This window comes from Sander lucioperca, chromosome 19 (genome assembly GCF_008315115.2).
Source record: "Sander lucioperca isolate FBNREF2018 chromosome 19, SLUC_FBN_1.2, whole genome shotgun sequence".
NCBI lineage: Eukaryota > Metazoa > Chordata > Actinopteri > Perciformes > Percidae > Sander > Sander lucioperca.
Window position 1 is genome coordinate 7,472,759 of NC_050191.1, and position 27,007 is coordinate 7,499,765.

At 38.2% G+C, this 27,007-nt stretch overlaps 1 protein-coding gene across 4 annotated transcripts in view; it reads right to left on the reverse strand.

Annotated features, from left to right (window-relative positions):
* tbc1d32 (TBC1 domain family, member 32) overlaps positions 1–27,007 on the reverse strand; it is a 90,353-nt gene that overhangs the window by 38,751 nt on the left and 24,595 nt on the right. For all 4 annotated transcript variants that reach the window (XM_031321854.2, XM_031321850.2, XM_031321853.2 and 1 more), the window contains exons 23-28: positions 26,857–26,945; positions 15,171–15,293; positions 11,694–11,802; positions 9,918–10,011; positions 9,719–9,844; positions 5,431–5,514 (exon numbers count right to left, since the gene is read on the reverse strand). In XM_031321854.2, coding sequence (XP_031177714.1) covers positions 5,431–5,514; positions 9,719–9,844; positions 9,918–10,011; positions 11,694–11,802; positions 15,171–15,293; positions 26,857–26,945 — 625 coding nt within the window. The remainder of the gene's footprint in view (positions 1–5,430; positions 5,515–9,718; positions 9,845–9,917; positions 10,012–11,693; positions 11,803–15,170; positions 15,294–26,856; positions 26,946–27,007) is intronic.

A 27,007-nucleotide genomic window follows, 5' to 3' on the forward strand; every position in this document is an offset into this window, starting at 1 on the left:
TAAAGTTTTTATTACATTTTATACCTGATTCTTTTTACTTTTCAAGTCTGTGCATCCATACTGTATCTTGTGTACCCTGCTAACATGGTCACATGCATTGTGAATTAAGGATACAACTCTTTATTAGACTGGTCAGACAAATTTCTACCAATCTTATGTGCAAAATGTGGGAGGAGAAGTGTTTGACAATACAATTATGTAAATGAGTGTGACTGATTTCTAAATAATTGAATATTCAAAAAATTAATGTCATAAGTGGAAAAATCAACAACTTTGAAGTTTGTGAGTGAACTTAGATAAATAAATCATCAAAACAAACTCAGAATTACGATTCTCCATCAGTGTGGCCTCAGAGGAGACATGCCTCTGTACTGATAAAAGACATCCAATACACTGTGGGGAAATATTTCATTCTTTAATGGAAAAAGGCTGGCTGACAAGTCTCTCTCCTTATTGAATAAAACATAAGTAAAAGCACACTGAACACATTCTACATACCCTTTTCGATAACCATTGTTCATTATTTAGACTATATTCAGAAACACTACAGACACATGCTGCCTTTCATTCACTGTCTTCTTGCCACAAATGATTGACAACTAATTATTTCACTCTCAAGCATTATCTGCCCTTCTTCAGGGACATTTGTCTAAATATCTAAACATAAAGTCGTAAAAGACTGATCAAATTCTTCACACAATTTCAAAAACCTGCATTACAGCTTATACTAATATACCATGACTGTGAAAAATTTTCTTTTTTGATGAAGTTGGCAGGTATCCATTTAAATTTAAAAAAGGACACAAACATAGTTCCAGTCTACAGATTAGCTGCCGTTCTAAATTAGTATACAAAGTTTATTATATACATTATATCAAACCACAGGTAACCACAGCAGCAATACTTGTGCCTTGTACTGACCAGGATTGGTTTAAGTAATGTTATGGATATGTATCATGAGATATACTTTTTAAATACAACCAGATATATTTTAGGAATACTGTAGATACCACTGTCTTTAGAAGAATCTTCAGTTGACGGTGTACCTCATATTTGGAGCAAACTTCTAGACACATTGAGGTCTACTCGAGGTCAGGTTTTTTAAATTGAGGTTTAAAACTATTCTGTTTGCCACTGTCTTTTATTAGATTAGATAGCCAGCTTGGGCATTTGGCAGCACTTGAAAAGCGGTCTGTCAGACTTACGAATAAAGTAGACCTTTACATGCTTTTTTTTATGATTGACATTTTTAATTTTATTTATTTAATAAACAAAAAACACACAACTCACGACATGAATACATCCTTTTCCTTCCTAATTAAGAGCCCTGGTGGTAGTTGGACTCACAGTAAACTCTTAACCTGCATCTCATTGTATACCATTGCAAAAAACGTGTTTTTGTTTTTAGTAAATCATTGTTGTTTGTTACTATTTAGCTTTTGTTTGCACTGCAAATACTCTCTCATGCCTCCCTTTCTCTTATAAATGTCAACTTTATTCAATAAAATTATCCTTTCAAAAGGGTTGTTCTCAAGAACTGTTTAAGAATTGTTTTGTCTTTGCATTGTGTGAGTGTCTACTGTACATTGTGTTTGTTGAATGTGGCATCTTTAAAAATATTTTTTTTTTAAATCTAACCAAAAAAGATTTAATTTGGAGTTATTTAATCACATTTTGCACTTCCGTGTAGGTTTGTTTACTTCCGTTTATTCAGTTTTATTCTTTTTACCTTATGTTTATCTTCTATTTTAAATCCTACATGTTTTATATAGCCTTGTCTTTTACATCTTGTCCTCATATTGCACTTTTTACTCATATTTAAATACAATAAGGGATTAGATTTAATGTAGTATTTTAAAGTTGCCTGGGACGAGAGTAAAAACTCTAAATATAATCTAACACCAAGCTTTTTGTAATTAAACAGAATCTAAATGCTTTCTGGCATGGCTGATACTTGATTATATTTTGAAAAGAGTGAAAATTTAATATAATACATAAATTACATCAGGCATGACAAGTAACTTTAACGCTTTAATCAAACATACTGTTCAAATGGGTTATATTACCATTTTGTAGGAAACAAGCTATTACCATAGGCAATACATTTGCATAAAATTACATTACATTATAAAAGCCGTCGAGTCGGGTTTAATGTGTTTGAGTAGCATAATAATTACTGGAAGGCCTTTACTGCTGAGGAAGGTGCTACTTTTGGAAGAAAGACATATGGATACAATACTTACAGTGATGCTAATAGTTGTTGGCTTAGTAGGTCTGAGCAGGGAGCAGCATAAGTAAACAGCCTGGTTATGCCAGACAATTAATCTTCACTGACACAACCTATACTGCCCCTCTCTCCTCCTATTTTGTTAAAGTAGTTCATGCCGGGTTACTAAATAACTAGTCTATATCGACAACGTTTCATTTCTGGGATTGTTCAGATGCCGCCGGAAATTCCGCCGGATGTCCCTCATTCCGCCGGATGTCCGTCACCTTCCACTTTCTTTGTGTTTGAATTTTAAACTCCAGTGGATTTATGAGGACTATGGTTAACTGCTCCTCAGATCTCTGCAGGGTAAATCCAGACAGCTAGCTAGACTATCTGTCCAATCTGAGTTTTCTGTTGCACGACTAAAACAACCTTTGAACGTACACATGTTCCACCAAAACAAGTTCCTTCCCGAGGCTATTTAGCTCCGTGCGGCGCTTGGCGCCACCCAAGACGATTGTGATTGGTTTAAAGAAATGCCAATAAACCAGAGCACGTTTATCTCCTATCAAAGAATGCTGTGTGGACTAGCCAGACCCTCCTCCGCAGCGCTGTGGAGGAAGGTCTGGCAATGCGAAACTACAAAATAACCTACAAGAACAGGTGAGGAACAAACCTGTATTCACCTGCTGCCTCAAAGCCTTAGACAATGTGTCATCCTTGCAAACTGTGGAGCGAGGAGCTTCACTACAATCCTGAATCTCCTTGCTAATGAAGAGCTCTTTGTTGTTACATCCCAGGCTTAGTACTGTGTTTTCACCTTTTACCATAAAGATGCAGGTTGCAACAATAACTCAATGTGACGCTTAAATTAACCATTCTAACTACCTCCTACAGCATATACATGTAAGTCTGTTCATTTCTAAGTGATTGAGTCTGGGAGAAGCAGCTGAACAGATGACACCGATTTGCTTATTTTATCTACAGCCATCATAGTGTTCTACTTTTTTCCTCCACTTCTGCTCTTCACTGTAGTTTTTGTCGCTGTAAACCTCTTGTCTTTTCGCTCTACATAAATGCATTAAAATTGTACTTGACTCTCTGGCTGATCTCTGCACTTGGGTTCATCCCCTGCAGCGGCAGTATCATAATTATTGATAATATTACTAATCAGTGCTAGATGATTGCACAGACATCAAAACATTATTTAAGCATAGGTACATAGCACCGTTGATTCAATTCAAACGTAATATTCATTATTTCCAGTGATGCACTGATTTGAAAACATACAGTACTGTAGGTTTTAAATCTGTGATTATTTAAACTAATATGACAGGTATCATATTAAACTTGATTAAACATTAAAGACTTATTCCATTTATTCAGAAAACACTTACTATATTTGAGAGTATTTGGGAGGGGATTTGTTGTAAAATAAGAGAAATATGCAATTAGCACTTCAGTTTGCAAGACTTTCTGGTTATTCACTAATTAGCTGCTTTTATTTCTCGCCGCCATCAGTCTGATCGGGTTGTTTAGCCCGCCGGCTAACAAACAAGCCAACCTACTGAAATAATTCACTCGTTTGATATGGGAAACATAACACATTTAACCTGGGGTGAAACACTGCTCTGAAAATGAGGAAAAATAGTTTCCACTTTCCTTACCGTCGTCTGGCAGCCGACAGGGACTGTCCCGGACGTACACACACAACATTGTGTGTGTCAACCAAGACAGCACAACAATAATCAGAGCCTTCAACACCTCCAGAGAATCTGGAGACCTCATCCACCCCTGGATTGTACCAGCTATTCATAAATCCATCACTACAGTGTCCTTCCTAAGTTCTTAGTAACTACAGTGATAAAGATATATCTTTTGTAAATTATTATTATTTTTTTATTTACATCTGTACAGAGAAATAAGTGTTTTTCAGATTAAGTAGTATTTATACAGTAGGGCTGGACGATTAATTGAAAATTTATCGACATTGAAATTCTGAAGCTGTTACTACTTTCACCTTAAAAACATTCTACTGCGTGTGTAGTCATGTGACTTTGCCCGGACCAGTCAGCTGCATGGAAAGCATAATGGAGGATAACTCAAACACAGAGTCCAAGTCAACTGAGCAACTTGTGCCCAAAAAAACTATTATAAAATATTATTATAAAATTTATTATAAATTATAAATATTATTGGCATAACATTTTGTTATTTGAGGTATGTTGTGTTATTTTTGTCAAATGTAATTTAAAATCTTTATCACGTTTCAGGTCAGATATGTCGAACATATTCCATATTACTTGATGTAAATATTTAGTAACAACTAATCTCTACCTAAGAACTACTTTGTGTGGTGCAACCAGTTATTTAGTCATGCGTAAAACTCCACTTGAGAAACACTAATGTTAGAAGTAGGCTAACTTTTATAACTTGCTGGTGCATCTGGTTCCCGGCACTGTTGAGCTTTTTGCCTACCTCAGTGACCTCCACCAAAGAGGTCAAAAACACTCCACCACAGTATTCCAACTTTGTAGCAGCTCGAAAATTGCTCCAGTGAAGGTCAACAGTCTCATCCCCCTGCTGAAAATTGCCTGGCCCTTTTCTAAGTAATCGGACTATTTCCCCCAGGCTACAGTCCTGAAGGTCAAGTCATGTTAAGTCAAATACATTCATATAGCCCCAAATTACAAATTTGTCTCAGAGGGCTTTAGATTCTGTACGGACGCCTTCTATTCTTAGACATTCAATTGGGGCCCTCTTCTAGACAATCCCAGTTCACCCTTACTGCACATTTGGGTTTACCGGGTCAGGCAGCCACAACAACATATTCCCATAGTGACAGTGGCAATACATTCCACCAAAATAAGGCATTGGCACAGTATATACTGTACGAATTTATGTATCTATTAGAACTACAGTAAGGTAAAGTGTATGTAATGTGGAATTAAAGATAAAGATCATGCCATACTACACTGTAAATTACAGTGTATGTATAGGCTAAAACCATAGAACTATGAAATACTCCTTTTACCCAAAGAATATTTTATTGAATTTTCATTACCCAGAAAGTAAGTAACAAGAACAGGGGAAAAAACAGATTTATGTCCAATGTACAAGGATCCTGGCTTACTTCACTGACCCACAGAATACCCTTTATTTATTTTGCTTTGACTAAATTGTCAAGAAGAAATCTGAATGTATTGCTCTTCTCCACTGACCTTTGTACTGTGCCGGAGAGAAGAAGCAGTCTGTGGCAGAGTTAGAAAGATGGGCCACAACCATCTCCAGAAGGTCAGCCAGCACTGAGGAGAAAAAAGACACATATATTAAATGTATGCTAGTGCAGCTTAAATAAACCTTGAGAAAATACAATTACTGTAGGCAAATACTGTACATCAGCCTACAGTACAATCTTAACTTCAACCATTTACTGTATAGAATGTGGAAAACATCCTGTTATATGCATTATTAGGCAGCTCAGTTACAGTGTAAGTGGTTTGGAAAGAATTTTCAGTGAACCATACACAGTATGCATGTTTAATGTAGCAATTCCCTGAGTTATTTGCATAAAAGAAAGGCCAAAAGGGTCACTAGTCATAGATAGTTCAGAAATGAAACAGCATTACATCTAGGAAGGATGAGTGTCTGACACAGACAGGATCACAGGATCATGGTTCAGCTGCAAAAACACATGTACAATAACACCACCAGTACACTTTGCAAATGCATCCGCTCGTATCTATTTACAGCTTCACTGCCCCCGACTGTCCCTGGGTAAACCCTTACAATGCTGCTTTTAATGTCATTTTACACTGCCGCACAAAGAAACCACCCACAGTCACTGAAGATCTAATTGTGGAAATAAAGAGGGAACACTGAGTGATGAGGCCTCTTGTAAAGGTAATACAGATCATACAACTCTACAACAACAACAAAGTATGTTATTTTATACCTTAATTGTTTGCTTTAATGAGTATTTGAAAGAAACGTATCTGTGTGAATTCCTTGCCATTGACTGCACTCCACTGACTCTTTCTAATATATAAAGTAGCTTACCAATTTGGCAGCCTGCTTTCACAGTAAGTATCACTAATTTAACTTCATATTTGCATTACTTAAAGTGGCTATATGTAACTTTCAGTTTGTGTTGATTCTAACCCTAACGCTTTGGACAAAAGCAGTAGTGTTTTTACCACACCTGCTGTCGTAAAGCTCTTTTCTTTACGGTGCTGTATTGCCCACTGTAGATTACTGAGTTAGCGTTACCAAGAGGTCATATAGTCGCGATCAATGTTTTGCTTAGACAGAAAATCATTCATTTACAATAAAAGAATAAGTTACAGATGCATCGCTGCATTCCCAGTGTTGCATACGGTAAATTAACCTACTTTGGATGTATCGTGAGCCAAAGCATTAAGAGTTTGTTGTAGCAACCAACGTAGTAATAACTTAGATTCATAAAGCGCATTTCATGAAACCCACAGACGCTTTACACAAGTAACGTTACAGGGGGACAAGGAAAAAGAAAATAGTAGGCCAACACAAACACAGACTGAAAGGAATAAAATGTCCGCGCTAAATGGAAGGGGGACGTACTTTAATGTTAGCCACTGACGTACAACCACATCGCGCATTGTAAAGTTATTTTATGAATGAAATAGACATAACATACCTGATGGCCAATTCGGGATGGGTTTTGAATCATTTACAATCCCGTAATTGTCTCCATCTGTAAAAGCCCAACCGTCGTCTTTCCCTTTCAGCTTTTAGTTTTTCGTTTAATTTCCTTCTTTCCTGTGATGGTCCTGCCCCAGTATCAGTCATAACTACAACAGATAACTAAAATAACATTAAATTACAAATAAATAAATAAATAAAGAAATCTCCTGCTACCTTTTACCTAGCTAGATACAATAACACAGGCTTTTCCGGTGTTACAAAGAAATCTGTGACCCAACAAAATGTGTTACTGTAGCGCCATCTACCTGCCGCAAATCATAATGTGACTTCACAGGAAAAATCGGTTACATAGAGTTACATAAGTTACATAGTGACTTTAAAATAGCTGTATTCATCACTAAATGAATCCTCCTGATGTTTTAAGTATACTACTGAATCTTACACCAAACATTGTCATGTATACAATCTTACATTTGTATTAATTCATTTGATAAATGTTTAATTTTCCCAGGAGACGTACAAACTCTACACAGTGGCTCTTGAAGATAATACTTATTTTTTTCCACACAAATGTAATATCTGAGAATCATTGTCAGCCTACTGATGGTATCATTTATATAGACTCAGTTGCCAGTTCATGCAATCTTACAAAAGCCTTACAATGAACCCCCTTCATTAAGTTCATAATGTTCAGATTTTGTTGAAACGGTTTTGAAAAGTTGCTATTTAACGTTATGGTCCTTTGGGAGGCTTAGTTTGCAGTTATAAATATTTAGGTGTTTCTTATATTTAGTCTACCCTACTTGATATTAATATTATTTTTTCCCTAAATTTGCTCTTGCATTACTAAACTGCTAACATATAAAGTAACAGCACCACTTCTGGTCCACTTAAAGGTCCAATGTGTGGGAATTTCTCCCATCTAGCGTTGAGATCATATATTGCAATCAACTCTCTCGCGCCACGCAGTTCAAAGTACGTATTACAGCTACGGTAGCCTTCACGCTTTTTCTGGGCGAAGAAGAAGACTCCTGTTCCTGAAATTTGGATTTTGAATACGTGTGGTCCTCCATGTTTCCTTCTTCAAACTTGCCGGGGCCGGGAAGCGACGATACCCATTAGCAGCATTAGCAGCACCTGTGAGTTTATCATGTGACAGTGAAAACGCGAAAGGCGGAGCAGTATGTCCTGTATGTCCCTTACCGGCTAACGTATTTCAAGATGGCGCATGAATATGGAGCGTCTACCCCAGTTCAAGCGAATGCAAATGTAAAATTTGAAGCTAAAAGGAAAAATTGGAATTGATGGTGGTGGTAAATATTCATGAAAAAGGAGAAGTTTGTGAACGGGCAACACAGATTTTGATAATGAACAACTAAACACGTTACACACTGGACCTTTAAAGTACTGCATTAAATTATTTCAATCTATTTTTATGTACTTTTTAAACTTGTGTGAAACTGCTAGTTAATGACCATTGATAGCCACTTCCGACCCAGCATTTGCCTTTGGCTCGCCCCCAGTCATCCTTTAATATATTACACACCTCCTGTACTTGAAAAGGACTCTTCTCAAGCAGCACCAGGGAAGGTAAGCTGTATCTCAAAATATGAACTGTGTTTTAAAAAAGCATTTATCATACAATGGCAATTACATATGTGATGATTGAATGGGCCAATCGTTGAAATAAAAAGGAATTTTACATTGACTCTGCTTTTTTTCTTGTTTCCTGTAGCACTCCCAGAACCCCTCTTTCCTCTCCATTATTCAAAAGTCTGCATAAAAAAACTCTTGTTTAAAGTGAAAAGGGATGTTAGTGAAGTAATGTTCCTGCAACTGCTTAGCATGCAACAAAGCCATGAATGCTTCTGTAAAAAAAAAAAAAAAAATGTATACGCAGCAGTGCAGCCAGATTAGAAAACACACTCATCACAATTCAACCCAGTGACCCTGAGCACAAGAATGCATCTCATTGACTTGCTGTTGAGGAGACCAAATTAAGCAATCAATACACTGATGAGATAGTGTGGTATTGAACATGCAAACAATTCTAATCAGGAGTGCTTTGATGAAGAGATAGTATAATTAATCATTTTTGTCTTGCAGCTGTGTAGAACCCTGTCGAAGACACAAGTGATAATCACTTGTGTCTTCATACGTGGAGCTAGCAAATGTTCACTAAATTGCTTGGGAAGTAGGTTTATTTAGTAGTCTACAATAAATGCTACAATTTACTTCACTTCACTTGAATGTTTCTTAAAAAGTTGAATGCCAGCTTTTTGCGTTGTTAATGGTGTGCCAAATTAAATAGCGCTTTGACAGCAGAGGGAAGATTAAAAGATAATATATCTTGATCATGGTCTTCCAGTGAAACGCCTTAAATGAGCGCTGTAGAGCAGGGAGTGGATGCTTTCACAGAGTTCAACAGTGTGCTGATGAGAGGAAGCAATCACTGTACAGTGCATGCATTAATGACAAGATTGTCAGCCCTCTTTTATTTTAAATTTATTTTTGTCCTCCTTGAATCTTAGCTATTTACGCCGACGTAAGTATATATATATAAATAAAATGGGTAATGTAGATATTGCATTAAAGATCAGCCACTTCTTTCTACAACAGTCGAGAACCCTTTTGCAATTATGTAAGCACATAATGTAATCTGAAAACTGCTGCCCTGATTAAAAAAAACAATGCAACTGATCTCAGCTGGTATGTGTGTGTGTGTGTGTGTGTGTGTGTATAGATAGATAGATAGATAGATATATATATATATATATATATAAAATCAATATGTATGCTGTGTTAGCTATGTAGCGGTTAGCTTACCCTTTCCAGTTAAGATGTTGGGTTTGGAGGTCATGACTTTGAAGTACTGTCTCCGGCAGATCTCCATCCAGCTCTCTTCATTCTTTGAGTCTTTAGAAGATGCCAGGAATGTACTGATCTCAGAGTCTGTAAAAATATAGATGCAAAATCACAACAATCCACCAGTTCATATTGTCAACTTCATCAACGTTCTTCCTACCCAGTGAGTTATGGTGGATCTTTGGTGGGTCCAAAGTGTAGCAGGGAGGCAGAGGGTAGCTTGAAAACATGGGCCAGGGGTAAGGATCTTCTCCCTGGAATGAGCAAATAAAGAGATCCAATTGACCATTTGGCCACCTCATTACACCCTAATGCAATTATTACAGACAAGATGCATCATATTTGCATTACTGTCTTTTATTCATTTCTGCACTGCTGACTGCATACTTGTTATGGCTGTTTATAAGTTTGCTGGGATATTGATGTGTCATTATGTAGGGTGCATTTGTTTGTAATTCATAAACATTTCAAAGTATGAACAACGTAGTGCAGTTAAACAGTGACTCGTAAATTAATTAATTACTGAGCAATTGTTTAGCACAGAGCTGTTAGCAGTTTAACAAATCATGTATTTGTTTATATTTGTATTCCATCAGTTTTTTCCTCCTTAATATATTATTTTAAATCCCTTCCTTCCTTTCTTTCTTTTTAACCCACTGTCATTTAGTGTTACATTCCTTACGCTCGTCATGTGTTAGTTCTGAAGAACCATAACTTTTGAATCATAGCTCAGCTTGTGACTTGCCAAAAAAGGTGCTCTAAATGCAGGCCTGGTTATCCAATTGTCTGTGCCTTCTGCTCATGATAATCCCTGTTATCCCTGGTATTTGAGTCTGCCTCTTAGGTGATGTCCTACTCTGACAATGTTAGAAAAAGATGCACAGAGCCATGTATGTTGGTGAGGCGCCTCTCTTATACAGCTTTGGGACTCTGCTGCTGCTGAAGATAATAATTCTGCATGCAATGTGTTTTGAGGTACTTAACGATATATATCCTGAAAGACACCATGAGGAATAACCATTGTTTTAACACAATGATACTTCACACAAAATCAGTACTTATTTAACAGCTTTCTGGTCCCTGTACAAGTGACAGGAGAGATGAATAAAAGAAACCTGTGAAACACAATGGAAACACTCACTAAACTAATTTACACTCTCCCCTTTCGAAATCTCTTTGATATCCTTTTATTGACCTCAGTGTAAATTACTTTCCTGTTTTGTGTTCAGCATAAACAACACCTAAATAATTGATATATAACCCAAAACATGCTGAGTAAATAAAGCTGCAAAGAATAAAAAAAAAAAAATTCAATTGCCAGTAGCACAAATTCTGACTGAGTTTGTGTTAATGAAGAATTTCATAATATTGTGATTAAAGAATAATTAAAGGGCAGATTAAACAAAGAAATATACCATTTAGTCACTTTAATCAGTGGCAATGATCAGACCAGAGAAAGAAAAATAATTAGGCACTGTGAAACAATGTAATGAAAAGCAATCACAGTTGTCCAAATGTCCAATAAACAGTGATGTAGGCTTGTATCGGTCTATGGTGCTATCCGAAGAAACCACCAGTTGTGAAGTGTTCCGTAAACAATACTTACCTAGGAAAACAACATTTCACCAAAAAGGATAGTTGTTAGGATTCTTTGGGCACTGGCATTTCTACAAAATATCTGTCCACCACAGCCTCACAGAAACGCTTCTATTGTGGTGGTTGTATAGCATTTAGCTGGTTCATAAAAACAACTAACAACACTGACAATAAAGAAAAAAAAAAAAAGCATTTTGTCCACACCATATCAGTTGTTGACTTCAACCCCAATGGATAAAACATACTTTTTCTTTTGTACAAAAAACTATTTGACTCGCCAAAAACTGTGAGGTAGAAAGGAACCATAGATTGTACCAATAAAATGTAGAGTATAGCTGACCTCTTGCAGTGCTCGAGGAGGAAGCTTCCTCTCAGACGGACCTCCCACCACACTAACACGAACCAGCACGTGATTCCTCTCCACTGATAAGTTGTCGATTATGAACTCCCTGGGAATGTTTAACAGACATGATAGGGGATTAAACAAAGATGGAAGTGGAAGAGGTGGTGCAAAAGGAACCAAAGTAAAAAATAAAAAGTTACAAAGGACTTAGGCCCTAATGAAATGCACAGAGACTTGTGTGCTATAGCATGTCTGCAAGATGATTGAATGAGAAAGACATTTAAAGAAAAGGTTAAAGGAAAGGACTCAATATGCATATGTACAACACAAAACATGTAAATCACATTTTCTTGGAATATGTTTGGGAAGACAAGGTCATGCCAATTAATATGCCAGCCAATTCACTAACACTTCAAAACCTCCCCCAGTTTATTGGAGCTCAGATAACTTTCTTTGAAAAGTCTTCTAAAAGACTTTATGCACAGTTTGAACCCTCTGAATGACTATCATTACTGCAAAGCACAGTAAGAAAACAAATGGGGAGAAGGGTTTCAATGTTAGAATTTTAAATAAGATCAGAGAATATTCAAATTATAAAGGCACTTTATGGTGGAATGGTGTCAGCCTTGGTGGATGGTACTTATAACTGAAGCAATTTGGACTTGAATTTGGTAATAAAGGAGAGTATTTTCTTTTACAGCGCTCTTTCCAATGGCCAGTTGCCACAAAATGTAATTTGCATAAAAAAATTTGTGTACGATATATACTGTGACTCGAAGCTCAAACAGCTGTGGTCAAATAAAATGTATAAACTGCTTTGGGTTTCACGGATATTAAAAAAGTCAGAGCAGGAAATAATAACAAAAAAAAAAACATTAGGGAAAACGAATGACAACAAAAAGTAGGGCAAATCAAAAATCAGATGCCAAAAAAATAAAAATAAATAAACATTAACAGGAGTGAAAAGAGGACAAGAAGAGGGTAAAAAGAAAAAAGAGATAATGATGTCTGCAATGATAATGGGAGCATGAGGAAACAGAGGGCACAAAAGCGAGAATAAATGAACAAGTCATCATTCTCCAAACACTGAGTCAAGACTCAGACATACAATGTGAGTTGGCATTTCAGGGCCATTTCCATTCATAACCAATAGCCATAGCTCTGCCAGCCATTACCAAGAGAGAGGGACTCTTGAACACCCACTTTTTAGAAATGGCTTTTTCACTGTCTTTCCAATTTATTTCATTTTATTTGTGACAAGGCAAATACACAAACAATTTCTCATTCTGAGCAATGATTACATTTGAAAGTACTCTGTCACATCAGGGTGATGCACAGAGGAGCAAAGAGCCTTTACTGAACAAGAGAGAGAATGACTGTGTGCAAGTTGAGTGTGCTCAATGTGGAAACTATTTAAATGTCTAAATATCTGACTTCCCTTAGGTCAGCTAAGCTCTGACTGGAGTAAAGTGAACTTTCTAGGAAAGCTATAAGGGCAATATCCAAGTACAGGAAGCATATTAAAACAACAGTTTTTCAGAAATACGCTTGTTAGTTTTTTTTCCCAAGAGTACAATGAGATCAATATCAAGCTAATGTCTGTGTGCTTGCTAAGAACAAATCAAAATGTGATTAGGGGGAGTTAGATGCTGTAACTGTTCCTTGACTAGGGCTGAACGATTAATTGCATTTGCGATAATATCGCGATATGTTAAAACGCGATTTCCTAATCGCAAAGGCTGCGATTTGGTCACATGACTCGCGAGAGCAAATCAGTCTGCACTCCGCAGAGAAAGCATCAACTAGTATGCTAACGCTACGCCGTACCTTGAGCTGATTTCTGTCATTCAAACAACTCTGAGTTGTAGTTTAAAACTTTTACAGACATTTTAATAAAATGAAAATGAAGGGTTTTATTCGGGCTTGAGTCCATACATGCAGTTAATGGATACAGGCACACAGAACTCAAGGCTCGGTTGGCAACGATTAGCTCTGATTAGCGGTTAGCTCCGGTTAGCGGTTAGCTCCGTTATAAAGATATGAGTGGAGGAGCTTCCACTGAGAGGGGTAACAATCAGACTGATAAATGACGTTCGGGGAGCTTTCACAGCAGCGTGGCCGCGGTGTTTCAATAGTTTTATTAGTACAGTTAATCCCATGGCAAGAACACCAGCAACTAGCTAACGCAACGATAGCCTCTCTGAGCAAGTGCACACTGCAGCACGCAACTTCACGAGGGGGAGGGGCTGGAGGCAGCTCCTCTCTCTGTGCACTGTAAAAAAAATACACTTATGTATATGTGTGTGTGTGTGTGTGTGTGTGTGTGTGTGTGTGTGTGTGTGTGTGTGTGTGTATATATATATATATATATATATAGATATATATATATATCTATATATATCTATATATATATATACACTATATACTATATTTTTACTTATTAACTGTCTAGTGTGTAATTGTGTGTTCATACTATAAATTATTATATTATTATTCTTTGTTGAATAATACAGAAGACAAAGAGCTTAAAAAAATAATCGAATATCGAATCGCAATCGCAATATTTGGGAAAAAAATCGCAATTAGATTATTTTCAAAAATCGTTCAGCCCTATCCTTGACAAACACTTGGCGAAAACACTGGCAGCACGGTAACTCTGAAAATCATCACAAGGTCTTGTCGCAACAGTGAGGACGCCAGGTTGTGCATCATTGTGCCTTTACAGAGACCTATTACAAAACATGTGCCCACTTACTGACCCGGGACGCTGCACAGAATTACTGGGCGGATGGATAAACTGCTGTTTGTCAAAAAATAGCTCTAGCAAGTAGCTCCTTTTTTGTTCACATTTTTGTTTGTTTACAGACTAAACAAACCAGACACCACATGTTAATTAGTGAGCTTTAGAAATGTTAGAGTGAGTCTCTTTTGAACCAGGCTAGCTGTTCCCCCCTGCTTTCAGGCATTATGCTAAGCTAAGCTAACCGGCTCAGGCTCCATAGTTAATGCACAGCAATCAGATTTTCATTTCACTCTCGGAGAGAAAGCATTAAACTATTTCCTTAAGTGAGAAGAGAGCCTTTCTGTTTTTAAATTATATTACATTAAATGCATTTATAATACAGGTGTTACTCTATATTTTTTAATTGACAACCAATGAAAAGACCAAAACCAGTAAGACAACAGTTTTGTCTCTCAATACTTTCTGACTTCAGTGATGCTGTTCCCATCACACAAGTTGGTTGAGATGTCAAGGACTATAAAAAAGACTGATAATTAATATGTTTGAATGTATAAATATTTATAAAAATAAAAATAAAGTATTTTGTATTGTTTTGCAAGTTATAAAAAGGCTATAATGCTACTCTGTTAATAACACAAATAATTAGATCATCATGACAGATTTGTTTAAGTAATCGACAATATTAAAACTTTCCAACCATACATTTTTAACTATGCGTCGTTGGTTCATACCCATCATCGGCGTCCAGCTCAGTGACATTCTCCCTCTGGCTCTGCAGCAGCATGGAGCAGATGTTGTACTGGCTCTCCAGCAGCAGAAAGGAGTCCAGATTACAGCAGAGCACACTGAGCAGTCTGCAGCAACACAAATAAACAAACAAGACATCAAAAATACAGAGGGGGCTGGCATTTTGAGAAAAAGTAGCAGAACAGCAGCACCGGGCAGTTCAGACTGTAATGTAGTACATACTGTACTGCAGGGTAAAACCATGCAGACAAAGACCCCATTTGGACTTTGGTTGTCCATTTTCCCTGGCATTGTACTATGTCTGCAAGTGCTGGATCAGTCAACGCAGTTTTTCACCAGCTCACCGCAGCCAAATGTAAGCTTTGTTAAGTAGGAACTCCTTCAGAAAAGCTTCACGGTTCATTTTCTAGTTGCTGGTAATGACACCAGGCTCAAGCAGGCGGCTGAGCTCCAGCAGCATTTTGGGAAGCTACAGTGTGTTTTAGCTCTGTGTTTTCTATGATCCAATACCTGGGGCCCGTTTCAGGAAGGAGGTTTAACAAACTCTGAGTCTAACCCTGAACTCTGAGTTGATTTACCCTGAGATGGGAAACTGAGTTTTCGGTTCCAGAACAGCTGATTTGAGTTGGTTCAATCAACTCGGAGTAGGTTGACTCAGAGCTAAGCGTGTGCACCACCACAATAAAAAGGCAGCATGAATGGAGCCATGATACTACGATTCACCATGGTAACAACCACAAACAAACTGGTCGGCGGAAATACTCATGCGCACAAACAGCAAGTCTGAACATGTATTTAGTTAAAAAAAAAAAAAGCAAGCAACACAGCGGCTGCTGTAAAATAGCGAGAATTGGTGTGGGAGAAAATTGCTGCTAGAGTAAATGCGTAAGCTCTAATATAGTGTATTAATTTCATATTTAATCACAGGTAACCTATAATATTACTGGTGAAAACTGGAATGGTAGTAGGCTACACCTATAATTTAATTTAGGTGCAATCCTGCGGGCGAAAAAGTAAACTATCCCATTCTGAGGTTGCAGCACCATCATTAACAGAATTATGATTCACAATCATTTATTTCTTTTTAATGTCTGACTGGTTTGTGTCCAGGGAACTCCACACAAACGTTTAAAACACGTTTCAGAATGAGTCACCTTCTTCTGACGCCGCTTAGCTATACAGTGGCTTTACTAATATGCTCCGCATCAAAGAAAACTGCTGTTTGCAAAAAAACGTGATGCGACACAAAGGATGTAGAGCATGTCCACGATGGGTGACGTTAGTGATATGAAGACCGATAAGGTTATGTAGGCTACATAACTGATAGACTGGGAAGAAAAACGATACCTCTCAAAAAGGTAGTTATCTGGAAATGAAAATACATCCAAAGTCAGCACTCAGCTTAAAACGAAAATGTTAAAAACAGACAAAGCCAGAAATCTTGGTGTAGTAATGGACTCAGACCTGAATTTTAACAGCCACATTAAGACAATTACAAAGTCTGCCTATTATCACCTTAAGAATATATCAAGGGTTAAAGAACTTATGTCTCAGCAGGATTTGGAAAAACTTGTTCATGCTTTTATCTTCAGTAGACCTGACAACTGTAACGGTGTCTTTACAGGTCTCCCTAAAAAATCAATTAGACAGCTGCAGCTGATTCAGAACGCTGCTGCTTGAGTCCTCACTAACCTCACCTCACTCCAGTTCTGAAGTCTTTACACTGGCTTCCAGTGCCTCAAAGAATAGATTTCAAAATATTTCTACTGGTTTATAAATCACTAAACAGTTTCGGGCCAAAATACATTTCTGATCTGCTGCTACACTATGAACCACCCAGACCTCTCAGGTCGTCTGGGACAGGTCTGCTTGTTGTCCCCAGAGTCGGAACTAAACAGGGGGAAGCAGCATTTAGTTTTTATGCTCCACATATCTGGAAGAAAACTGTAGGTCCGCCGCAATCTCAGTTCTTTCAAATTAAGGCTGAAGGGTTAGGGTTAATTTCAGTGTTACCGCTGGTCACAGTTTTATTAGTAACAATTTTTGGTGGAATAAGCATAAAAATCCCAAGGGAACAAGGATGGTAACCCATTTCCCAAGACCCAAATTTCACGTCCCCACCACCTCCTCCAGCACCAGAGCTAATCTGAATTTAGAAAGATCCCATATGTGTGTCACCGGTGTGAAGCATTAATCAAAACAATCTAGTTAATTCTAATATCGTCTGCCTGCTCTGCACTCTACCCCTCCAAATAATTTGGAAAAACTTGTCTTTTAAATATCAGATATCTTCTAATCATGTCAATGATGTCAGCTGGATTATGTTGTTCTCATTTAACACATTATATTCTCACTTTTGATAAGGCCAGATATAAGGAAGAGTGAATATATATGGGAATGTTTTCAAATGTTCCCGTCTATTTCGGGTTTTTTTTTTTTTTTTTATTAGAACATTTTTAATCTACTACAGAACCACAGAACTTTAGGTTTGAATAATAGTTTCACATTTTGGAAAACGCCTCATTTGCTTTCTTGCTGAGAAGTAGATCGAAGAAGAAGATCGATACCACTCTTATATCTGTGCATGAAGCTAGAGCATAACCATAACAACCCATTAGTCAGTCAATAGACTGAAAGAGGGCAGCTCTAATACAGACAAAGCAACAGAGAAAGTTTAGGATGATTCAACTGCTTCTGTTTGAGCTTAATCAATAACAGTCTCAGACCATCGTTTGGTCTTTTCTGCAGATATACTGATGCTTAAGGTCAAATCTTTAAATTAGTTTGATAGTTGATATTACTGTATTCTTGTACAGTTTTATGAATATGTCCAAGTTGATTTCTATCTACTTTATCACTGCCATTAGTTAACACCATTTATTTTTTTTAAGTAAAAAATAAGGCTTACAAAACAGCACATGCACAATGGAATGAACAGAAATGTCAGGGTTATTTTTACACATTTAAAAGGCTGTTTAAAACAACTCTGATCCTGGCTTTTACGAAATGTCATTTCAATTCCTAACAGTGTGTGTCCTTGTACTGACATATGAGAGGTAGTAGTGTTGAGCTCTGCATGTTGTTTTGGGTGTAAGTCCTTGTGAAACATCTCTCCTTTTAAGCAGCTGCTTCCTTTCCTGATGTGCTGGGCAGTTGCTTGGACTCCTGTCTGACTGACAGCTCTACTCACTCATTCTGACAGCAGCACAGCAAGAGGCTGAGAGTCTGTCAGGCCCTCTGACCTCTCTCGGTTTGAAACTAAGAAATACAGAACCAGCCCTGCTTCCAGTTTGTCTCCTTGATAGGCTTCGCTTATCAATTGGGGTGAAGACTGACTGAGGTCTTTTAAAATGTTTAGCTGTTCTGAATAGCAATTCATTGGCAACCTTTTGAAAACGTCAGTGGGAATGTTGCCTTTAGGAATTTTGATTCAAGCGGTGCAACTAATGATTATTTTCATTATCAATTTGTCTGCTGATTATTTCCTCAATTAATTGTTTGATATATAAACATCTAATACTAGTAAATACAATGCCCATCACAACTTCCCAGAGCTTAAAATATTCAGTTTACTGACTTACTGGAACACTAAACATCATCAAATATTCACATCATGGTCACATGTTGCCGATCAAGCAACCTGCCTTGCCTTGATTTATTTTTGAAAGTTGTAAATCAAAAAGGTGTCAGTTTTATAAACAGACTGCTACCAAACTTTGCTTCCCAGGATGGTCTCAGGAGCTCTCCAGAGGCCTACAGTAACATACTGTACCCAACACCTTTTAGCAGAAATGGATAAAAACAAACTTAACTGTTTGGCTCCTCCAACAGACACGGGTCATTTGTAAGGAATCACAGCAGCTAATGCTGCCAAATCTGGTGGCTTAATTGTGCCAAGCCATTTAGTTGCCAAACTACCCTAATGTGGGTAATGCAGAAAGGCTAATAACACAAAGTAGGGCAGTACCAATAATTTGTTGTTCAGCTTTGTTGTCCTTGTTTTTTTTAATGTATATCTGTGTGTGTGTACTTTAAGAGTAGAGATGTTCCGATACCGATATCATATATCGGTATCAGGAAGTACTGGAGTTAATGCACCGATCCGATACCGCATAATAAAGCCCTAAAGAAAATCTACGTTCAAGTAGTTTGTTTATTTATATGTTCTTTTTACGTTACAACTGACTGGATAATAAGTTCTGTGGCATTCATTGTTTGTGTTTGTTCATGTTTCACAAAGAGTTTAACCTGAGCCAAAATGATAACAAAATTTTGAAATAATATCCCATCCATACAGGGATAGTAGTATACAGTTGTTAAAACATAACAAAATATATGACACACTGGTATCGGATCAGTCCTCGGTATCGGCCGATACGCAAGTTCAGGTATCAGAATCGGGAAGCAAAAAATGGTATCGGACCATCTCTATTTAAGAGCAATAAAAAGCCGGAGTCAAATTCCCTGTATGTGTTCACACTTACTTGGCCATTAAAGCTGATTCTAATTCTGAACTGCAGTTTTAAAAAAAAAAAAAAAAAAAAAAAAAAAAGAAAAAAAGGAAAGATTTCAAGAGTCCACATTAAAGTTAATTTTACTAGTTGACTTGTTTCCTTATTGGAAATAGGACATCTATTAACTTCCTAAACTAGGACACAAAAGGGAAACACTGAGGCTGGATGGTTACGACCTTACACTACAATTCATCTCATCTGAAGTTGTTGGCATTCATGCTGAGGAGGAATACAACTCACTTTAACGACACCCATTAATGACAGATGATTACTCACTTGATGATGTGCACACATGTATCAGAGGACTTATAAATAACCCAATCAAAACCAAGTGTAATCTGCCTGCCAGTTTGACCGAAGATCACGCGGCTGATTGTTTAGTCATGCCTGAGGTAAGATGCAAATGGTCAACTTAATGGACATACTAAACTTAGCCCAAAAGTAAGGACATTTGTGTTTGGTAGATTATTTCTCTGTGGTAACAATGCTTTTTGGCAATAAACCTTATACCGTTGGAAAGCCTGTTTAGTTCCCTTTCAAATGGTGCCCCATTTGTAAGGAACATGCATTTGTGGGATGAGCAGCAGCGCTGAGTATGTGGGTTGCGCCCATGAAAAATTTGCCAAATCTTCTCTACCAATGCCAAACAGCTTATTCTGCCATTGACTCTGGTGTTTGGTGGATTGGATGATTGAAGTTTGAAGAAACAAGACATACTGGCAATTTACCAAGTCATTCATTTCACAAACAGGAGCCTCAGTAGCGTGTGGAAGAACCATACACAGCCACAACAGCCTGGCACCTCCTCCTCATGCTGGTCACCAGCCTGGTCACACACTGCTGTGGGATGGCATCCCATTCTTCAACCAGCATTTGTCGCAAGTCAGCCAACGTGATTGTGTTGGTCACTCTGGCACGAACAGCACGCCCAAGCTGATCCCACAAGTGTTCAATGGGGTTGAGGTCAGAACTGCTGGCAGGCCATTCTATCCTCTCCACTCCCACATTCTGGAGGTAGTCTCTGATAAACCCCGCCCTGTGGGCGCGAGTGTTGTCATCTTGGAGGATAGAGTTCGGTCCCAGACTGTGGAGATATGGTCATCTCTATATCCCTCTGCATTGAGATTGCCTCAAATGATGACAAGCCTCGTTTTTCCAGTGAGGGAGATGCCGCCCCACACCATCACAGTGCCTCCACCAAAAGGTGTTACTCTATCGGTGCAGCAATCAGCATAGCGTTCTCCGCGTCTTCTCCACACTTTGACCTTACAATACAACTGCCGTAGGCAGAATTTGGACTCATCACTGGACATAACGTTCCTCAACATGTTCAGGTTCCAGTGCACGTGTTGCCGACACCAGCGCAAACGGGCCTGACGGTGAAGGGCAATGGCAGAGAAGATTTGGCAAATTTCTCATGGGCACAACCCACATACTCAGCACTGCTGCTCATCCCACAAATGCATGTTCCTTACAAATGGGGCACCATTTGAAAGGGAACTAAACAGGCTTTCTAACGGTATAAGATTTATTGCCACAGAGAAATAATCTACCAAACACAAATGTCCTTACTTTTTGTGCTAAGTTTATTTGGGAGGGGGTGCAGTAATGCAAAGATCGGGAAATGAAGGAATCCTTAGCTGTATGTTTGTGGAAATGACAAAATATGTTTGCACATTCTGCTTAAACGATACAAGTAAGAAGCAAAAACTAGTAACTACACCAATCTTTGCTAATGAAAACAATTGCTTTAATTAATGATCTGCACATATTCAGATTAACCTGAAGCCTTAACACTGCATAAACCTCCCAACACCATGACTCTTTACTACACTGTAGGTAATCTCAGTTTTTCAGCATGAAACAAAACAATTAATCTCTTCCACTTTGTTGTCCATTTTAGGGTGCTTTCACATGTAACTTGTTCGTCGCCACATAATAAAACTAAATATCTATTTATTCCCGGCCCTACAAAAATAGGTGGTCAGTGTCAACAAGATGTGTTATGTGTGTCCCCTTCCTTGTCCTATTCCGGTCATATTTTTTTAATGTAGCATGACCATAATCATAACTGTAGTGCTTAGTGGAGTTTTTGCTACTAGTTAAAAAGGTTAAAATGTGTGACGCTCTACACAAGCACACACACACTTAATGTGTTCAGAGCCATCAACAGCAGAGAGAGAAGAATAAAGGCATCCAAACAATTCAGAGAGGAGAAAACATGGGCAAAGGGTGCTAGTTGCCATGACAACAAAGAGGCTTTTAGCAACAAGGAAACATTAGCTTGCGAAGATCAAGAGGGGTGGACATTTTGGCGACTTTTTTTTTTCAAGAGGGCTGGACTTCAGGAATGCTTGGTGCATGTTTGCCAGAGAGTGGTGCTAGTGACTAAACCTGCGATCAATATGTTAGAAAAGATTTAAATCCTATAAAGAAGTTTTGACATACTGCTGGAGTATAGTCCAAGGCTGGTTTCCAACTCAGAGCCAATTGCAGAACCAACGCAATTTCATTAAAATTGCGATAGTTCAAACCAGCTCCTGAGATTTCATTCTGATGGCTGCTTTGAGGATAGGGATTGCAATATTCTATATTTTGTTATTGTCAACAAATCCAATTAAAAAACAGTGAACTTATCATACTGACAAGTATTGTCTGTGTATCTGAAGCTTGATATATCATATTCCTCTGTGCCATAGAGCTTCATTGTTGTCCAAAAACTATTAAAAACACATGAATAATCCATTCCCAAAGATGTATGATCTTCAGTAGTAAACCAATGGTCTTGAAGCTCTTGGAGCTCAGTGCCATGTGAAAGTCAAAAAGTATTGAGAGACTTGAATATGCAATATGAGAAATATAGAATAACGCCAGACTTGTAATTTCAACAAGCACGAAAACACCTTCAGTACAAAACTGAGTGGCAGGGAACAAGTATGCAAATACTAAGAATGAGCATATTCTCATAACTAAATGATCTTTTATAAACATGGACCTGGTATCTATAGTTCTATAGTTCGTTATGCGGCTAAGGTGATAGATCGACACTTGTGCTAAATATTTAGGCAGAGTGCCCCGACTCCCCCCCGTCTACTGTGGTCATATAATCACACAAGCTTACATGAGATTTATATTCAAGTTTTAAACATGATGAATACTATTAATATTTAGCTCAGAACACAGAACATCTTTTTTTTTGGTCCTACCTGGGTATGTTGTGTTATCTATTCATCAGTGATTTAAATACAAAAAACACAGTCTCTTAATCAGACAGCCCTTTATGTCTCAGTGGAAAACAAAAAATATGCAAAATGCTAAATCTGTGATACCAAGCATCTGGTAAGAGTATCTGTGGTATCTGCAGAGGTTTTCAGAGAGTCAAACCTAATGTTTATTTAGTGCTACTTGTAACGTTTAATACAGATGATTTAGTGCCAAATAAAAAATAATATCACAATGGAGGAAGAGCAGGTGCTCCTGATGCATGGATAGGCTAATGGGATCCACAAGGAAGGGAATAGATTTCCCCTAGAAATTTAAGGTACACTGCTTCATTAAAGTACAAAAAACTGCTAAAAAAAAAAAAAGAACTTTACTATCTAATAAAAACAAGACCAAAGCATAACGTGTGATAGTTTGACCCTGAGGTAGACCAGTGTGGGGTCAATGGTCATGCTTTTTAATCATGTAGTGATTTTATCTTTTTGTAATAACAAAGCAGTTTGCCTTGAATTTCAGGAGGGAATCTTTCCGCTGCCTTGTAGACAATCACATAAAAATGAATTGAGGTGGCAAAACCAGTCTCTTTATAATTCAACACTGTGATGAACTGAATCCTGTTGTTTACTGCAGAGCTTCACTGACATTATGCTGCAGAGGGCGGTGTTCTTCACTAAATACATACTGGGCCAACAGAAACTACAACCGTTTAACCTATAAAGTAATTAAATACAGCTTTACACTACAGAGAAACATCAAATTGTTGATATGCGAAGATCCAATATAACATGAAAGTCGCACCAGAACGCTTCATATATGAGCTACTTCATAATGCAATAGATCAGGGGTCTTCAATGTTTTTAAGGACCCCTTAACTGAAAGAGAGATGGAGCAGGGCCCCCTACTACATGTATTGTATAAAAATAAAGTTGCATATTAAACTGGGTCTACAATAACATGTAGCGTGGCCTGAAGCCTTTATATATACCTTTTTTGCATAAAATACTAAGCTATTAAAATAGCTTAATAATTGTTAAAATTATTTTATAAACCACGTTTTAATGTTACACATACATGTGGCACAGTGAATCCTTAGGATTAACTATCTGTGGATGGCCTTAGTGACTACCTTACCAATAGGCCAGTAGGCACTGGGGATTTTAATTTGCTAATATGTTGGATCCATGTTGAGACTTTTTAATTTTCAAAAAAATCTTTTTTTTTGTTAAAAAATTAACAATAATTTGGAGGCCCCCCTGCATTGACTTTGAGGACCCCCTAGGGGTCCCGGACCCCCTGTTGAAGATGTTGAATAGATGAATGTGTCAGGATGTTTCAAATATCCAATGCATGAATGGCCACAGCTTGCTCTGCTTCCTGTGATGTGTTAGCTCCTTAAGTGTGTGCAAAACTGCTGCATGTTTTACTGTTCTGTGGTAAAGTGTCCTCTACAACAATGACTGCAACAAGGAGGTCTCTCTGGCCAGCTGCCGTCAGACTAAATAATACACCCCCAACCTCCTGTTACAGAGACATCAAACTGAGTCAGCATTTATTCACTATTTGTACATTTGCCACTATGTGTTTGGATGTTAAAGGCCCTGAAAACATATCTCAATCAGCGATGGATGGATGAGTGATGGGGTCCTACAGGAATACTGTTTTCCGCATGAATCAGAACAGTTTTGGTTATTTCACATGGAGAGATTTGTGCCTGTGCTGTTTTCTCACTGCTTTTTTTTCTTCTTCATTAGTCTGAAGTGGGCCGGTCTCAGTTAGACAACAGTGATTTCACATACTTAGCAATACTTGAATCAAAATGTGATGTCAGTTCATCAGAATGACAGTTGTGGGTTGTTTTCAGACGTTCCTAGGAGACTCTCAATCATATCTGATCAAACCCACACAGCCCTAATAAAGCAGATAAGCTGAGTTTTAGAGTGTAGCGGTTAATACATATCACCTAGGGATGTTCTTTCCAACCTTATCTGTGATTGTTGCTTGTTTAGTCATCAATATTTAATAATACTGATAAATACTTAACGCGCCTAAAACCAATGTTGATATTTTACAATAACATATAAAATAACGATTTGAAAGGGGTCGAAGCTACAGAGAATTATCATCCGAATCTCCCCTCGGCCGCGGCGCCACGGGCCGTTCGGACAGCTGGGCAGGACATGAAACAGTACAGGAGTATCCAATCCCCCCCCACCCCCCAATATCGTATACGTCTCCTCTACAACACCACGGACGATGAGAGATTCATCTTAGATGTGGAAAAACATAATAAGACATCACTGATCTTTTGTATAAAGGACAACGCCAGAGAAGAGAAGGCATGGAGTTTAATTGCATGAGTGCTTAGAGTGGAAGGTGGATACTAGCTTAATAAACACGTGATTGTTCTGTAAAGTACTTGTAGAGACAATAAAATCTGCGAGTCGGGCAGCAAGATGCTCCGCATATGAGACACTCCCGGTGTGGTATGGGGCGTGGCGGAGGACAGAACAAAACCGGAACACAGCCAGAACGCAGCAAAGACGCGCCCAGTGGAAAATTGGGGTTAGACTTATGCGGCCAGAAACACGACTCCAAATGAAAGCTAATGTTGGTCTATAAGTGCTGAATGTGTAAATAAGCAAGGGTTTTGTGACAAGTTCACCATATCAATTTGAAAGGTGATACAGTATGTCAATGCTGTTTTCACATCAATGCGTTTGTGACCAAGAAAATCTGTTACTGCAGGTTTAGGAAACCAAGTTTCATAACCCGACTAACCGTCGGGTCACTTCATATTACCCATTTATTGTTTAGTTTAATGGAAATGGTAAATTAACACACACCACACACACATACCACAAACACACACCCACACACACACACACACACACACACACACACACACATTCACACACACACAAAATGCAATGTCCTTGTGTGAGGTACCATAGCTGCCCGAGGGGGGGATCAATAAAGCACTATTCTATACTATGCTGCCATATTCCTTCAGGCTGTGGATAATCAGAAAATCGAGTAAAGTGTTTTGAGCGTTTTCTTTGGGTTCAACTGTTGGAGGTCACAATGGTCATGTGGGTGTGTGTATTGAGAGCAGCACCCACCCATGGACAGTATATAAGATAGTACCAATGGAATAGTATGTAAATATGGTGAAGTGATTTTAAACACAATCGATCAACATCATGGCAAAAACCGTAAGAGTGTGTGAAATAAATGGAAATTTCATTCACCTCTTATCACTATTTGCATCATTTCCCATTCAGGCCAATAAAGAATGAAACTGAACTGAAATCAAGCTGTGTAGAAGCTTCAAACATAGAATTTGCTGTGTTCATGGCCAAACATTAATACCGCAGATTTACGCAGAAGTTGTTGGTTTAAGGTTAATAAACCAGTACCTTAAAAATTAACATGGTTTGACTTGACTTACTGACAGTAAAATGCTACATTTAGCACATTTAGCGACCCATACGGAGGCACGGAGTGCAAGTTTGCCAGTGATCCATCAGTCTGAGAGGCAAATGAACAGAGCATCTTGTTCCTTTCACTTGGCCTCTGGACGTTAATAGGAGTGAGCTGACTGACAGGCACAAACAGAGTGAGTGAGTCACCAAGGCTCCAAACAAGTCAAAGTTATTGTGATTCAGAAAGCCAAAAACATAAAAAGAAGCAAAGTAATGCACAGCAACCACCGGAGCACTGCACACACAACCAAGACACATATGTACCTGTGTACAAGTGTGTGTAAGTGTGTGTAAGTGTGTGTAAGTGTGTGTGTGTGTGTGTGTGTGTGTGTGTGTGTGTGTGTGTGTGTGTGTGTGTGTGTGTGTGTGCACGTGCAGCAGGCGCTAACCCAATACCACGTGCCTCCCCACTGATGTTAAGTAATAATATAAAAAATATATATCAATCTCACCTCAGGCCAAATGTGTGAGACTGCTCATAGTGGAACAGGGAATGGATCTTTGCATCTGAATTCACAGCAATCAGCCTGTCAATCAGATCCTGTGGAGTAAAGTGAGAGGGTGTGAAGAAAAATACAGCAGTTATGGTGCAAAAAAGAAAAC